At 53.9% G+C, this 14,429-nt stretch overlaps 1 protein-coding gene across 1 annotated transcript; it reads right to left on the reverse strand.

Annotated features, from left to right (window-relative positions):
* Positions 1-1,721: 1,721 nt before the first annotated feature.
* LOC127486261 (E3 ubiquitin-protein ligase TRIM58) lies at positions 1,722-14,238 on the reverse strand. Its single transcript, XM_051830041.2, has 6 exons — positions 13,672-14,238; positions 11,443-11,538; positions 8,213-8,443; positions 5,915-5,937; positions 5,719-5,819; positions 1,722-3,857 (listed from the first exon to the last, which is right to left on the reverse strand). Exons 1-6 carry the CDS (start codon positions 14,089-14,091, stop codon positions 3,313-3,315), a joined length of 1,416 nt encoding a protein of 471 aa, XP_051686001.2. The 5' UTR covers positions 14,092-14,238; the 3' UTR covers positions 1,722-3,312.
* Positions 14,239-14,429: the final 191 nt, after the last annotated feature.

Here is a 14,429-nt window from a genome sequence, read left to right on the forward strand (position 1 = left end):
GTTTGCACCCAAGCCATAGCCAGGACCCATGCTTGTCTCAGCTCCTGGAGACTGGGGCACTCACAGGATGGACGATTTCAGTTCATTTTTAAATGCTCACATTTTTAGATAAAAATGTAGCTTTGAAATCTTAAAATACAGATAAATCTTTAAACCTGGAATATTAAAGACCTTGAAAACAACGGAAGCAGAAGCGTGGCTGGCAAGCAGAGACACGCGGGTGCCCTCGGGGCAGGGGGTGCAGGCTGAGGGGTCCTCTCAGGCAAAATAAAACTCACACCATAGATCCCTTTCCTTGATTCTGCTGACGAATCCTAGAGAGTCCTTCCCCCTACAAGGTCTAACTCTAATGTTTAAAAAATGTGTTTCTTCGTGTTGTCTCCCCACACTTTCGTATTTAATCTTTTGAGAATAAATCTGGTGCTTGCCCCGGCAGCACATATTCTAAACTTGTAACGATACAGAGAATAAATCTGCATGGATAAATGCACTGCTTTGTGAGACAAAGCACAGGAGGCACCGTGCGGCTGCCCCGTGTGTGTCTGTGTCTCTGCATCTGTCGGCACCAGCACACTCCCTGGCCAGGAGGGCGATACTCAGATGCTGTTTCTTTAGCTGTCAGGCACTTCCTCAAACCCACAGCCAAGTGCCGACATCTGAGCTGGGCACCCCAGTGCAGAAGCTACTCACCATCTCATTCCTGCACTGTGGGGCAGCCTCAGAAGTCAGGGCCCTGGAGGTGTCTTCCCCTCCACTCCCACACAGGTGCACCTGCACCTGCACCTGCAGGAGGAAACGCAGGTGCCTGTCTGGGTTTGGCCTTACCCTCTGCAGGTCTGCGACGCTGCCTTTGTGCACACGGCGGTGCCACCTCTGAGCTGGTGCAGCTCCTTGGGGGAGGGATGCCAGGGGCCAGGGGCTGGTCCAGGCTCACCAGCCTCCCTCAAGTGTGGGGGCTTCTGACCCCTGGGGGCCCTTACTGCACTCAGGCCTGCATCTCCTCAGACTCCCCCAACTCCCCAGGGTCTACCCAGAAAATGAGGATCCTGGGATTGTGCTGCTTGACGTAAAAGCCATGCAGTCCCTCAGGTAAGCAAAACCAGGGAGTCGATGTGTTGTTGTCAACACAGCAGTTCCCTAGGCACCCAGGGGCCAGTGTTCCCAAGAAGGATCATGCCGGTGAAGAGCCCGAGCCCGGGCGAAATCAGCCCCGCCCTACCCAGAGGGACACCGCGAGTGTTCCCTTCCTCCTTAGATCTCCAGAAGCAGGGCAACTGGGATTGTATGCCTTCCTTTCACCACGACTTTCCCAGACTAAAAGAGCAAGCCTGGTGCACTGGGTGGGGGATGACGTCACGGGGTGCACGTTCACGTGAAGTGAAGTCAGGTGAAGGCGAATGCTCAGGCACCGTGGAGCAGACGTCATCACCGAATCAGAGCAAGGAAGACTCTGCCTGCAGGTGCGTGTGCACATGTACACAGGCAGGTACATGTTCTACACACATGCAGGCACCTGGGCTCCCTCCTCCTCCCTGAGGAACATATGAGCAGACTCGCAGGGCACACGGAGCAGGCGGGATCACCAGCACCACTCGGAATTTGTCCCCGACTTCTGCTGCCGGATGAGGCTGCTGCACTTCCAGCCGCAGACCCCCCTCCTCCCAGTCCCCTCACTCAGGGCTCTCTCTCAGCACCCTGCAAAACACCTCCACAGAACACTCTCAGATCCATTATTTAATTCTGCTCTCCAGACAGTGAGTCATGCATTCATTCAACAAACATGAACTGAGCAAGAACCAGCGTCTGAGGTGATTGGGAGATGTCACCAGCAGACAGAGATCCCTCCACTGCTGATGCTCACTCTTTAGCAACAAGGCAAAGAATAAATAAATAAATAAATAAATAAATAATAAAGTGCACGAGAGTACCATACACTAGAAGCTGATGCAATATATGGAGAAAGTCTCCATGAGTCCAGTGCCAGGGCTGGGACCCTGAGCCCTGGGTGGGCGGCTGTGTCACCCACAGGATTCAGCAGGCTTGGCGTGGAGGGAGCAGTTGGGGGACCTCAGCGGGTGGGGGATTCCAAGCAGCAGCCAGAGTTTGGAAAGCCCCACGATGCAAGCATCTGCTTGGTGTCAACCCAGCCATAAGGCCAGGGGAGTTGGAGCAGAGCGCAGAGGGAGCCGGAGCCAGAGAAGGGATCAGAGTTCACCTGCCTTGGGCCCGAAGCTCTCCACTCTCAGTTGAATGGGAACTCAGGGCAAGGGCACCACCACCCTGGGCACTGGATGGCAGCCCTGGCGCTGCTGCACTGAGAAGGGTGGGGGAGAGCCTGGCGGCCAGCAATGGGGCAGTTAGGGAGCTCAGGGCTCTGGGATCTGGGCTCTGGGCAGGCCCTGAAAGAGGTGCTCGTGGGTTCTACGCATGGTGGAATCCAGAAGGGCGCCAACAGTGTGTGGCTTCCAGAGGTGACCAGCAGGTGCGCGGCCTCCACAGGTGACCAGCAGGGTGGTCTCCCTCAGATGAAGAAGTCCAGGAAGCTCTCTTCTCCTTAGAGGCAGGCGTGGGGAGATGCAGGGCTCAGTTCCAGACACTTTGCGTTTAAGCTGTGTAGGCTGATGTCAGGAAATAGATACGGATGCATGAGATTGTGCTGGTAACGAATCAAAATTCCAGAGAAAATCGCGGAAAGCTTCTCAGAATCGGGTAAGAAAAATGAAGAGGCGATCACGACAGGAGAGCCAGGGCGCGAGGAGCGAGGCGGTGGCGACGGCGGTGGCCAGCACCTGAGCACAGCTATGGAAGCTGCGAGGGCGCGGGGACAGAGATGTGGGTGGCACCTGGGCCCAGGTATGATGGCCACGAAGGCGCAGGGAGTGGTCCACACCTTGTCTTGGGAGAGCATGGGGTCCACACCTTGTCTTGGGAGAGCATGGGGGTCAACGTTAGTGTGAAGCCACACGGTAAACACACCACTGCGGTAAGGAGGAGAACGAGGGACAGGCAGAGGCGCAGCGGGGAGGAGAGCGGCGCAGGGAGCCGGCACCGAAGGTGGCGCCCAGGGGCTGCGGAAGCGCCACTGCCAAGCCGCAGGGACCACAGACCCGGGACGAGAGGGCCGGGGAGCAAGGAGGTGAAGGTGAAGGCGCAAGAGTCTGCCTACACATAGCCGCTGGCAGGGAGGAAGCCGCGGGACACGTGCGGAGCGCTGCGGAGCGGAGTCCACTCCGCCCCCGCGCGCTCCTCCCGCGCACAGTTCCGGGGCGCTCCGGGGGCTTGAAAAGGACAGTGCCCGCCCTCCCCCGGGCCTCAGGCCGCCTCCTCTCCCTCCCCGGCGTCGCCCAGCGGCTGCAGGACCAGCGGCGTGCGGTCGCACACGAAGAAATAGGGTCGCAGTATGCCCGCGAAGAGCTGGCGGAACGAGTAGATGTGCGCGCCGTCGGCGGCGTCGTAGAAGGACACTTCTCCCGCCTCGTAGTCCAGGAACACGCCCACGCGGCGTGGCCGGCGCGAGCGCACGGCAGGCGCGGGCGGCGAGGCCAGCACCAGGTATTCGTCGTCGCGCAGCAGCCACACGGCCCAGACCCCGTGCTCCGGGGACGGCGTGCTCTCCCCGGCCCGCGGCTCAGCGTCTTGGCACACGCCCAGGCCCCACTCGGCGCGCTCTCCGATGGTGACCTCCCAGTAGTGGCGCCCGGAGGAGAAGCCCTGCAGGCCCAGCACGCACGGCCACGTGTCGAAGCGCTCGGGGTTGCCGGGGACGCCCCTGGGGCGCGCGCCATCCTGTACGCTGCGGAGGTCGGCGGTCAGCAGCAGGCTGGGGTGCGCCGTGGCCGGGTCCAGCTTCACGTCAGCTGCCGGGGTCGTGCGGAGGAGTAAAGGGCGGATCAGACCTCGGTAGGGGCCGGGCGGGAAGCACCCCCACATCGCCCCAGCCTGGCTCCAGCAGGCAGAGCGCGCACCTGTGCCTTTCTGGCACCTTCGGCGGCCACGGCCCCCAGAGCCAGGTGTCCTCCGGCGCAGACTCGGCCGCAAGGTCCTGTCCTCTGGATGCGCCGGCAGGCGGGGACCCTGTTGCACGGTGCAGAAGCGTTGGAAGCCCCTAAACCCGTAGGAAGTCCTCATGCGTGCTTAGTCTGACTCCTGCCAGACTCGCCAGGCCCTGTTCGTGGCATGGGGATTTGATGAGGCTTGTTGCGTGTCCAGAAACAATATACTGGATGTGCTGTGTGCACAGTTAGACACGCGCGACCACGGAGGGGCCCGAGACCCCCAGGGGCCGTGAGCTACCAGGGACCCTGAGCTCCACCTGGTCTCACCCAAGACCACCCACCTGGTAGTCTACCTTGTGGCTCAAGAGTTCTGAGAAAATGGGAACTCAGACAAATCAGAAAAGTCTAGCTTATGGCACGTGCACAGTGAGACCCTGTCTGACTTTGGAGCAACCCTAAATCATTGCGCAATCAACATGATATCATCAGCATTGTGGTTTTGTGCAGTGGGTATTCCAGGTGCATGCTGGGAAGCCACATGCACAGAGAGCAAAGGACTGCAAGTCCTAGATGTCAATCAAAACTGCCAGATGGAAAAAATCTTCTATGTCGGTAGATTGGAAGAACTGATACCATCTAAATGCGATTTACAGATTCAGTGCAATCTTAATCAAAATGCCAATGAATTAACCTAGATGTTCATCAATTGATGACTGGATAAAGAAAATGTGGTATATATACACTATAGAATAATGCACAGCCATAAAAAGAATGAAATCCTGATTTTCACAAGATGGATGCACCTGGAGACCATTATGTTTGGTGAAATAGGCCAGAACCACAGACAACCGCCACATTTTTCCTGATTTGTGGTAGCTAATATAGAGAAGATACAAAAATTAATGTCAATGAGTGAAATTGACATCTTGGGGTTGGGTTAGTGTTCATTCCTGCTGAACAGTGGTCTTCCTGCTTTTACCTGTTGAACTTTTAGTGACACATTCAGCCTGCGACTATAAAGTAAATTAAAAATATGCTATTGCAAAACTTTAGGAAGAATGAAAGAGCAAAAGAGGAAGGAAGGATGGGAGAAGGAGGCAGGGAATTATCTCAGAACTGTATCCATGAACTACATGAAATCTGTTGTCTATATAAATAAACAACAAATTTTAAAAATCTGCCAACCATGAACCTGGCGGCCACATCTGGACTCTCCAGAGAAATGACAGCGTCTCTTAGACCCCGCTGAAATGCCTGGGGCAGGGTAAGTGGCTGGACAGCTCAGCTTGGGGGCTGGGTGCTGGAGGAAACAGTGGGGTGCTTTGCGCACTTAGCCCTCAGCCCCTGGGGCTGGCACTGTCTCTGAACGGTGCCAGAATCCAGCTGAACAAGGGTATACATGCCAAGAGGGCACTGCAGAATGGCCATCTGGTGACCAGAGGTGCTGTGTTGCCCAGCCATGTGAGAGCACAGGCATGCCTTCCTCTCCCTCATTCATAGCCTTCCTTCCCATGGCTACCAGCACAAGAAGGGGGTACAACTCTGTCAGCGTGGGTCTTGGGGTCAGAGGCTGTGGCCCAAAGTCCCAGACTCCTGCAGCAAAGCAGCTGCAAGATCTCGAGAGAACGCTTTGCTGCCATGGCCCCTGCAGCCCACCCACACAGAGCAAGCGCGGAAGCCCCAAGCCCTAGGCACAGCTCTGCAGGTACGAGGTGCTACGTACCCCGGAACCTCCTCAGCATGTCTCGCATGCCCGGGATGCGGCACAGCGTCCTCAGCTCCAGGGGGATGGTCTCCAGCTCCGGGCGAGTCACAGCCTCACTTCTGGATGGGGCACAGAACCAACAGTCACAGGCGTGGGCGGGGCCTCGCCTGCCTGCTCTGCCCACCCCTCCCTTGGAGATGCAAAGTCGACATACCTGCCCAAGGCTCCTCCTACTCCCTAAAAGTGAAAGAGACACAAGGGTCAGACCTCTGAGCTGCCCCTCACACCCACTCTGGGCACGCTTGGAGAACGCCTGAGAACTATGGGGAATTTGTCTTGTTTAAGGTAAAACTGTCGGGGACAGTGCATCTGCCTTCATTCAAGCCTCACTCCCTGTGGGTCTGCAGACAGAATCAGCCCGCACAGCACCTATCCACTCTACCAGTGCTAGTGTTTCCCTCAATCGATATCCTCTCACTTGGGTATTTTAATAAAGCATCACATTCTGCATCAATTGCAGGTGGAATTATGGTGTGATGGATCTAAACCCGGAGAATTTGAGCAATCATTGTAAGTACAGATGTACAATGTCAGCCTTGATGTCTCTGCGAGAACCCCAAATTCCCAGTGCTTGGACACAGATGGCAGAGCTGCTCATTTGGGCGTCACCTAATTAGATAAAGCAGAAAGGCACTCCCGTCTAGCAACATTTTATCTTTGGGGCAGTTGTTAAGTAAGTCACTCCTCTCTGGAAAAAGTCACCCATCAGAAAAACTGACTGGTGTGAAATTCATCCCCCCGCCCTCAGCCCAGGACTGGAAGGACTGTGCCTTGGCTGTGGGGAAAATGGCAGCAGGGAAGGAAGGGAAAGGTGAGCGGCAAAACAACTGTCTACTGCTGAGAGCACTGCTGAGTGCCTACTGTTTACATGCATGCTCTCCCTGCTGCTTCTCTTATACATGAGTGCCTTCTGTTTACATACACCTTCTCCCTGTGGCTGCTATTATAGATGAGTGCCTTCTGTTTACATACACATTCTCCCTGTGGCTGCTATTATAGATGAGTGCCTTCTGTTTACATACACATTCTCCCTGTGGCTGCTATTATAGATGAGTGCCTACTGTTTGAGAATATATTCTCTCTCAGATGTCTGTTATTCATTTTAACACTTATTAGGTGCTAAGAAATTTTCACTTTAAATAAGATATTTGAGGTATTGTGAGGTAAGATAGTGAATGTCACTGAGAATATTGGGATTCCTGTGTTTATTGCTGTCATTTAGAAATTAATTTATGCCTGACTCCTTATTAATTCATAAGGAAATGTGTTAATAATACATTTGACTTTTACATAGATACTTTGAAGAAGAGAAATTTAAATAGCAATGTTTTGTAAATAAACATGTTGTAGAGCTAATTTATTGAAGCTCCCTCCCTGTCAGAAGCAGGGTTCACTGACTGCTTGCAAGCATTGCACAGATCACTCACGTGACCATGTGTGTGCATGGTGCCCGCGATGTCTGGAGCTGCCTTAAGGAGGGGGACTCCAGGAAATCCGTTCAGAATTCTGGGCCGATACACAGAGGATGCCCAGAAAGTTGCTTTCCCTTTCTGTTTTTTTTTCTTCTTTTTATTTACTTATTTATTTCATTTGAAAGGCAGAGAGACAGACAGACAGACTTTCTCATGCACTGGTTCACTCCCCAGATGCTCACAATCACCGGGACCAGACCAGGCCAGGCCAAGGCCAGGAGCCTGGACTCCATCTGTGTCTCCCTCATGGATGGCAGGCACCCAAGTACTTGAGTCAACACCTGCTTCTTGATGGCAGGAAGCCAGAACTGGCAGCAGAATTGGGACTTGAACCCAAGCAAGCTGATATGGGGTATGGGCATCTTCACTTTGATGGCTGAATTTCTCCTGCAGATTCCACAGAGACAACACACACAACAGCAGCCAGGGCTTTCCCCACGCTCTCAAGGGGAACTCAAAGTGAACAGCTCTGTGCCCTGTGCCTGGGCCCTATGCCCTGTGGCTCGTGCCCTGTGCCCTGTGAGGCCTCTGCCTGCTCTCCATTCCCAAGCAGACAGAGACTCACACGGGAGTACTGGGATGGGCACAGGGCACAAGCTAAGGCATCAGCACCAGACCTACAGTTTAACGTGGGGTTTCCTGCTGCACAGTGTGTTGCACAGTGTAACACACCCAGCATCCTTTGGGTCCCCAGAGACTTCTGGACTGGACACGGGACATCGCTGAAAACCAGCACAGGCACCACTCACACAGGGCTTCTCACTGCAGCTGGCCTTCTCCTAACTGTGTGTTCCTAAATCACTACATGGACTTCAGCTGTTTAAATATTTAGGCTCTGCCTTCCCCATGCACAACCCGGTTCTCCAGGGCCCCTCGGACTCTGACGCTGGTGTCTAGGGTGAGGACGTCTCCTTGGCGGGTAATGCCAGCACTGCCTGTGACATCCCTGAGCCTGCCCGTGCCCCAGGGCCTGGCCTCACCTCCAGCAGGTCAAGGTCCGGGCGCCGGCTCCGCTCCTCCAGCTCCTCAGCCAGCTCCCTCAGGGCCTTGTTGTGCTGGGCCAGCCGGCTTTTGCTGTCCCGCAGCCTCTGCAGCGTGCCTCGCTCCTCTTCCTCCAGCCGCCGCAGCTGCAGCTGCTCCTCCACGGCAAGGTAGCCCCGATGCTTCTCAAACTCCAGCCGGAAGCGCTGCCTCTGCATCTCCACCTTCTCCTGGAGCCGCACGGGGGATGGCACCGTCACCACCTGGGGCAGAGTGGCCCGGCTCCCACCTCCTGCACCCACTGAGCTCTGTAACTCCGTGCACTGACTACCCTACGCCATCCACAGGGGAGTGTCTGGAAAAACGGTTGGATTTTGGTTCCAATGTCGCCACAGGCTTGGAAGGGGAGGCATGTTTACATCCCAGTGCCAACGCCATATATAAGATGCCACCCAAGAGCTCAGGATTTACTGAGTTGGGACAACAGCGGCCAGCACACCATGGCTGCACTGTAGAAGATACTGCTTCCCCTGTGATGAGCCATGGGAACAACACAGACAACTGAAACGCAGGGATTAGAGAGACCCCCATGGGCGAGGGTAGACAGGGAAGGCTAGAGGCTAACAAACACAGTCACCGTGAACCCAACCTGAGGTCATTGTTCTCTACACAGCCAGGACAGACTGCAGGTTCCTGACCACTAGCTCTGTCAGGCCCTGCACAGAAATAATCCCAGTCCACCCTACTCCCACACCCAAAAGTGTTGAGTGGATCTAAGGAATGTACATTGCTGTGGGATTATTATATCTACATGTTATTCTTGTGAGGTTGTTTTGTGGGAAATAAGGTTTTTTTAAGATTTATTTTTTTGAGAGAGTTACAGAAAGGAGAGAGAGAGAGAGAGAGAGAGGTCTTCTATCTGCTAGTTTACTCCCCAAATGGCTGGAATGGCTGGAATGGCTGGAGCTGGGCCATTCTGAAGCCAAGAGCCAGGAGCTTCTTCCAGGTCTCCCATGCAGGTGCAGGGACCCAAGCACTAGGACCATCTTCTGCTGCTTTCTCAGGCCACAGCAGAGAGCTGGATCAGGAGAGGAGCAGCAGCTAGGACAGGAATGGGCATTCATATGGAATGCCAGAGCCACAGGCTGAGGCTTAGTCTACCGCACCACAGCGCTGGGCCCAGGGAAACAGCTTTGAAAGAGTACGAGAGGCAATTCACCCTCTCACAGCAGGGCTAACAGGGATTCCCTGCCCCAATTTTCACATTATGACTTCTCGGTTTGATAAAAAGATAAAACCAGTATCTTTTTTATAACCCCAATGATGGTTCGCTCCAAGCTCACAAGACTCAACTCCTTGCTCCAATATTCCATCCCTACCTCTTTCTACCACTTTGTAAGTCGCTAGATGCATGCAGTCCCAGTCTCTTTCCAAAAGCAACCAACTCTGAATTCTGTAATCGGATTTCTGTGCTGAACAACTCACGTGAATATGAGTGATGCTCCTGCATGTTGGAGCTCTGCTGTTGGCGCATGGGGTGCCTAACAGCATGGGACGAGAGCGCGTATCAGCCAGAGCAACAGGGATGGTGCTGGGAGAAGGAATTTGGCTACAATTCATGGTCTGTTCACACCATCCTAAGCACTACAATTATATCTTCAGGGATAGAAAGATTAGGTGTTTTTGTGAATTTAGAGCTCACATGTATCAGTCCTGTCTTTGTTGCATTTGTCTCCCCAGGTACATTACTGATGCAATGATCACACAAGTTCACTTGTCTTTGAAAGGGACCTTAGGATCATCTCTATGTTAGAATGATTCCTGGAGGGTTTAAAATAATACAGGACTCCAGGTCTTGGGTACAGGGGTTCTGAGTTCTTAAATCTATGGTCAGGCTGGGATTGAACATAGCTGACTTGGATCACTAGGTAAAAGTAACAAAAATTGCTGATTAATGTCTATTCTTATCTACAATTTACAGAGCAGTAGGAACATATAAGACCCTAGTGGAACATTTTTACAATAAAATGGTCCTTATGGAATTACCTAGAGTGTGAGGCTAAATTTTCCAGTAAAACAACAAGGAAAGAATTATAAAAATAAAGAGAATGGTCAGAGAAGGTTGTTGGTAGAAAGAGAAAGAATAGCAACATTCTATAACACAAACCCTGGCTGCCATATTATATAACACATTGCATATATAATACACACTGAGTTTATAGATATTATAAAACACATTGCATATATAATATCCAGGTAGAGGTTATATATTATATAACACTGTGTGTGTAATACATGCATAGTTTATATACATATGGCACATTGTACATAAAATTCACACATTGAGTATATAGATATTATATAATACATTGCATATATAACATACATGTGGAGTTTATATATGCATAGTTTGTGATACACACATAGCTTGTGTACATATGGCATATTGCATAGTTTATAGATGTCACATAGCACATGGTTTCTACAGTTTCTCAGTCTTGCCGCTACTGACCTTGATCAGACCACTCTGGAGTGAGCTGCAGGGACCGTCCTGTGCCTCATGGGGTGTTAGCTGCATCCCTGGCTGTGCCCACCAGTGAGATGCCATCCCCTCCAGTGTGACAGCCATACATACCTCTGCATTTTGCAACACGTCTGTTGGGGAGGATGTGAAATCTTCCCAGGTTGGAAACTACCACATGTGTGTGCGTGTGTGTGCATGTGTGTGTAAATGAACTAAGTGGAAAGAAATCGGGTTGGAGAGGTGCTGAATGGACAGAACGCCTGGAGGGATTGGCTGAACAAGGTTGCAGGTTCTCAGGACGACCCTGTCCGTAAGGCAGATGTTACTGGCTGCACTCCATGTGTGCAAAGCCGTGAGGTTGTCTTTATGTCAATGCCCTGACAGAAACATTCGTAAACCAGGAGTGGCAGAAGGAAGCTTAGCCCTCGGTAGAAGGGTGCAGCCATGGGCATGCAGCAGGGTGAAGATGGCAACACTCCTTGTTTATAGTGAGGACTGGCAGTGTGGGTAGAAGTGAGAACAAGGGACGCCGTGACTTATGGGCCCTAGAGAGCGCTGAGATGTTTGTCCCCAGCAGCAGGAATATGGAGAAAGGCTGGAGCAGGGAGGGGCAGTGGCCGAGTGACCTGCAGACTGACTGCACCCTTCAGTGAGAGCCCCTGAAGCCCACGGTCAGCCGGGGTTCCGGTGCCCACTGCCGCCTACCTTCCAGATGACCGTCTTCTTCCCCACGTTGGCCTCCTGCACCAAAGCTTCCTCCAGCTCTTTCTGCACATGCTCCAGAGCCCTCTGGAGCTTCACCTGTTAGGGAAGATTTTCCAGAATCATTACTGGTGCCCTGGGTACCCAACGTCCCCCCAGAGCCTGGGGCAGCGCAGAGCCCAGCTACAGCACAGCCCACACAAACACTCTTGGTTAGTGTCTAAATGAGCATGGTGCAGTTTAACACCAGACACAGCCAGAGAGTCATCTACAACCGTGTTCATTGCATCAGTCTTCACAGGAGTAAAGCTGATTTTTAAAACATTGAAAGTCAGATAGAGAAAAAGATTTTAGATTAGCCAGACAGAGTAAAGGTAATATGGTAACTAATAGAGCACCTAAAAGGTAATCCTTAGCAGTGAAACTGACCCTTTGAGAAGTGATGACTTTGAACAGCCCTTGTCTCGACTGTTGAGGAGGTGTTTTATTTTTCTTTTCATACTATTTGTTGAACTCTTTACTTAGTGCAGGGTTCATCTTATGAGTATAAAGTTAACTGAGAATAGATCTTTGTAAAAAATAAGAAGGGGACTAGGAGAGGGAGGAGGAAGAAGAGTGGGAGGGAGGGTAGGGTGGGAAGAATCGCTATGTTCCTAAATTTGAATATATGATATGCTTGAAGCTGGTATACCTGAAATAAAAGGTTTCTAGGTTAAAAAAAAAAGGTAAGGTATTGAAGGATATTTAATAAGAAATACAACACAATGATAGATAAACATGTTGTAATATTTATCTAATTTTCATTTTTTATTTGAAAAGCAGAAAACCAAAGAGGAGGAGACACGTAAACATGCAGAGAGGACTTCCACCTGCTGGTTCACTCCCCAAACACCCACAACAGCCAGAGACAGGCCAAAGTCCACAGCGGGGGACTCAATCCAGGTCCCCCACATGGATGGCAAGGACGCCAGTACTGCAGCCATCACTGCTGCCCCCCCCCCCCAGGTGCTCATTCCCAGGAAGCTGGGTTGGAAGCAGGCATCCCAAAAACTTAAATTGTTGGCCAAAGCCCACTCCATTACATCTCACGAGTCTAAAGCAGTTACAACAAAAGCTCTGACTGCAAAGTGCAGGTCCTACACGAAGGGCAATGCTGCAGAGCACACCGGTGGGGCGGCATCTGGGGAGGTGCAGGCGCCGCATTTGCCAAGGTGCAGGTGCAGCCTGCAGGTGGGGAGAAGCAGTCTCTGACACACACTGCCTCAGAAGCAGGGAGGTGAGAGCAAGAGTGGACAACAGTGAGGACACAAATTTCGCTGGAGGCCAAGGCTGGGTACACCAAAGGCCTCAGAAGCATGACTTAGCACCTGCTGCCGGGGTTAGCGCTGCACTCCTATTTTATTCAAAAAATAACGCAGAGAACAGCTTTAGAAAGACCTCCAGCCTCACTCCAAACGGGAGGAAGGAGGGATGGCATCTACCTGGAAGGTGCCGGACTCACTCTGTAGATGGTAACATAAATGAAGAAGGAAAAGCAGACGAGAGGTTTGCAGAGGGAAGGTGAGGGGAAGGAGCCCAGGCCCTGGGCTAAGGAACTAAGTAACTAAGGAAGTTACTGCGCGGTGGAGTGGGATGGCCCAGTGGTTAGCACCCGGGGAGACAGGAGACGGCCCCTGGCCTCAGGTGTGGCCCCGAGAGTGGGTTCAGAGCTGGTGCAGCAATGTGCCCACCAGGAGGCTCAGATGGCAGTCCGGCTCTGCTGGGCTGGGCAGCCCAGGCGTGTGCTCTGCCGTGACCTGTCGAGCCCAAGCCACTCCCAACGATGCCCACAATGGTGGCTGCATCAGTCACGCCCACAGAGCACCACGCAAAGCCATGCAAGGTGCTGCCCACCTGAGACTCCCAGCGAGAGCTCGCTGCAGATGCCCCATGGAATCAAGACCCCGCAGGGCACTCGGCCTCCTCTGGGCCGTGGGCACCCGCAAGACACGCCGTGAGCGACATCAAAGGGCTGGGAGGGCCTAGGAATAGCGGCCAGTCTTCAGGAGGCGTCCCCAGATGACCAGAGCCCGGACTCAACCAGCACAAGCAGGCAGACCCCAGGACCCTGGAGCGGTGAGGGTCACACCGACCTGAGCCTCTCTGGCCTCACCTCGCGGGGCCCAGGAGCCTCTCCTGTAGCTCCCAGGAGCCCCAGCTGGCGGCATCCGAGAGCCCCACCCGGAGCCTCACCTGGTAGCGCGCAGCCGCCTCGGGCAGCGGCGCGGTGCGGTGGCCCCGGTGCTCTGCGGCCGCGCACACCCAGCACAGCGCCAGGAGCTCCTCCTCGCAGAAGCGGCTCAGTGGCTCCCGGTGCCGCGCGCAGCGCCGCGCCCCCGCCGGGACCGCCGCCAGCCCCAGCCGCCGCACGCTGTCCACCAGGCCGGCCAGCTGCCGGTTGGGCCGGAGGCTCGCGGGCCGGAAGGGGCCGCGGCACTGCGGGCAGGCGTAGACGCCACCGCGCGAGCTCTCTGCCTTCTCGCACAGCTCAGAGATGCAGGCGCGGCAGAAGCTGTGGCCGCAGTCCACGCTGACCGGCTCCTGCAGGAAGTCTAGGCACACGGGGCAGCGGGCCTCGTCGCGCAGCCGGTCTGCGGGCGCCCCCGAGGCCATGCCGCGCACCCAGGCTCCGCCGCCCCGTCTCGCTGGGCCACCCCGACCTTCCTCGCTGCCCCTGTCAGTCTCCGCCCAACGGGTTTATCTGCTGCCCCGGGCTGGACTCCAACTGAGCCACTCCCGGTGAAAGCCGGCCAGTCTGCCACCCAGAAAGACAGCGACAAAGTGACATCCCTGGGAGCCTCACCTCTGGGGACCTGGTGCTTCCAGCCGTAGCCCCAGCCGCACCTGCACCCCACACCCTCACCTGGGTGTTGTGCTGCACCTGCACCCCTCACTCACTTCTGTGACTGGCTGTGAGCATGCTAACAGCAGGTGTGCAGCCCAGCAACAAG

The sequence above is a fragment of the Oryctolagus cuniculus genome, chromosome 6, assembly GCF_964237555.1.
Source record: "Oryctolagus cuniculus chromosome 6, mOryCun1.1, whole genome shotgun sequence".
NCBI classification, from domain to species: domain Eukaryota; kingdom Metazoa; phylum Chordata; class Mammalia; order Lagomorpha; family Leporidae; genus Oryctolagus; species Oryctolagus cuniculus.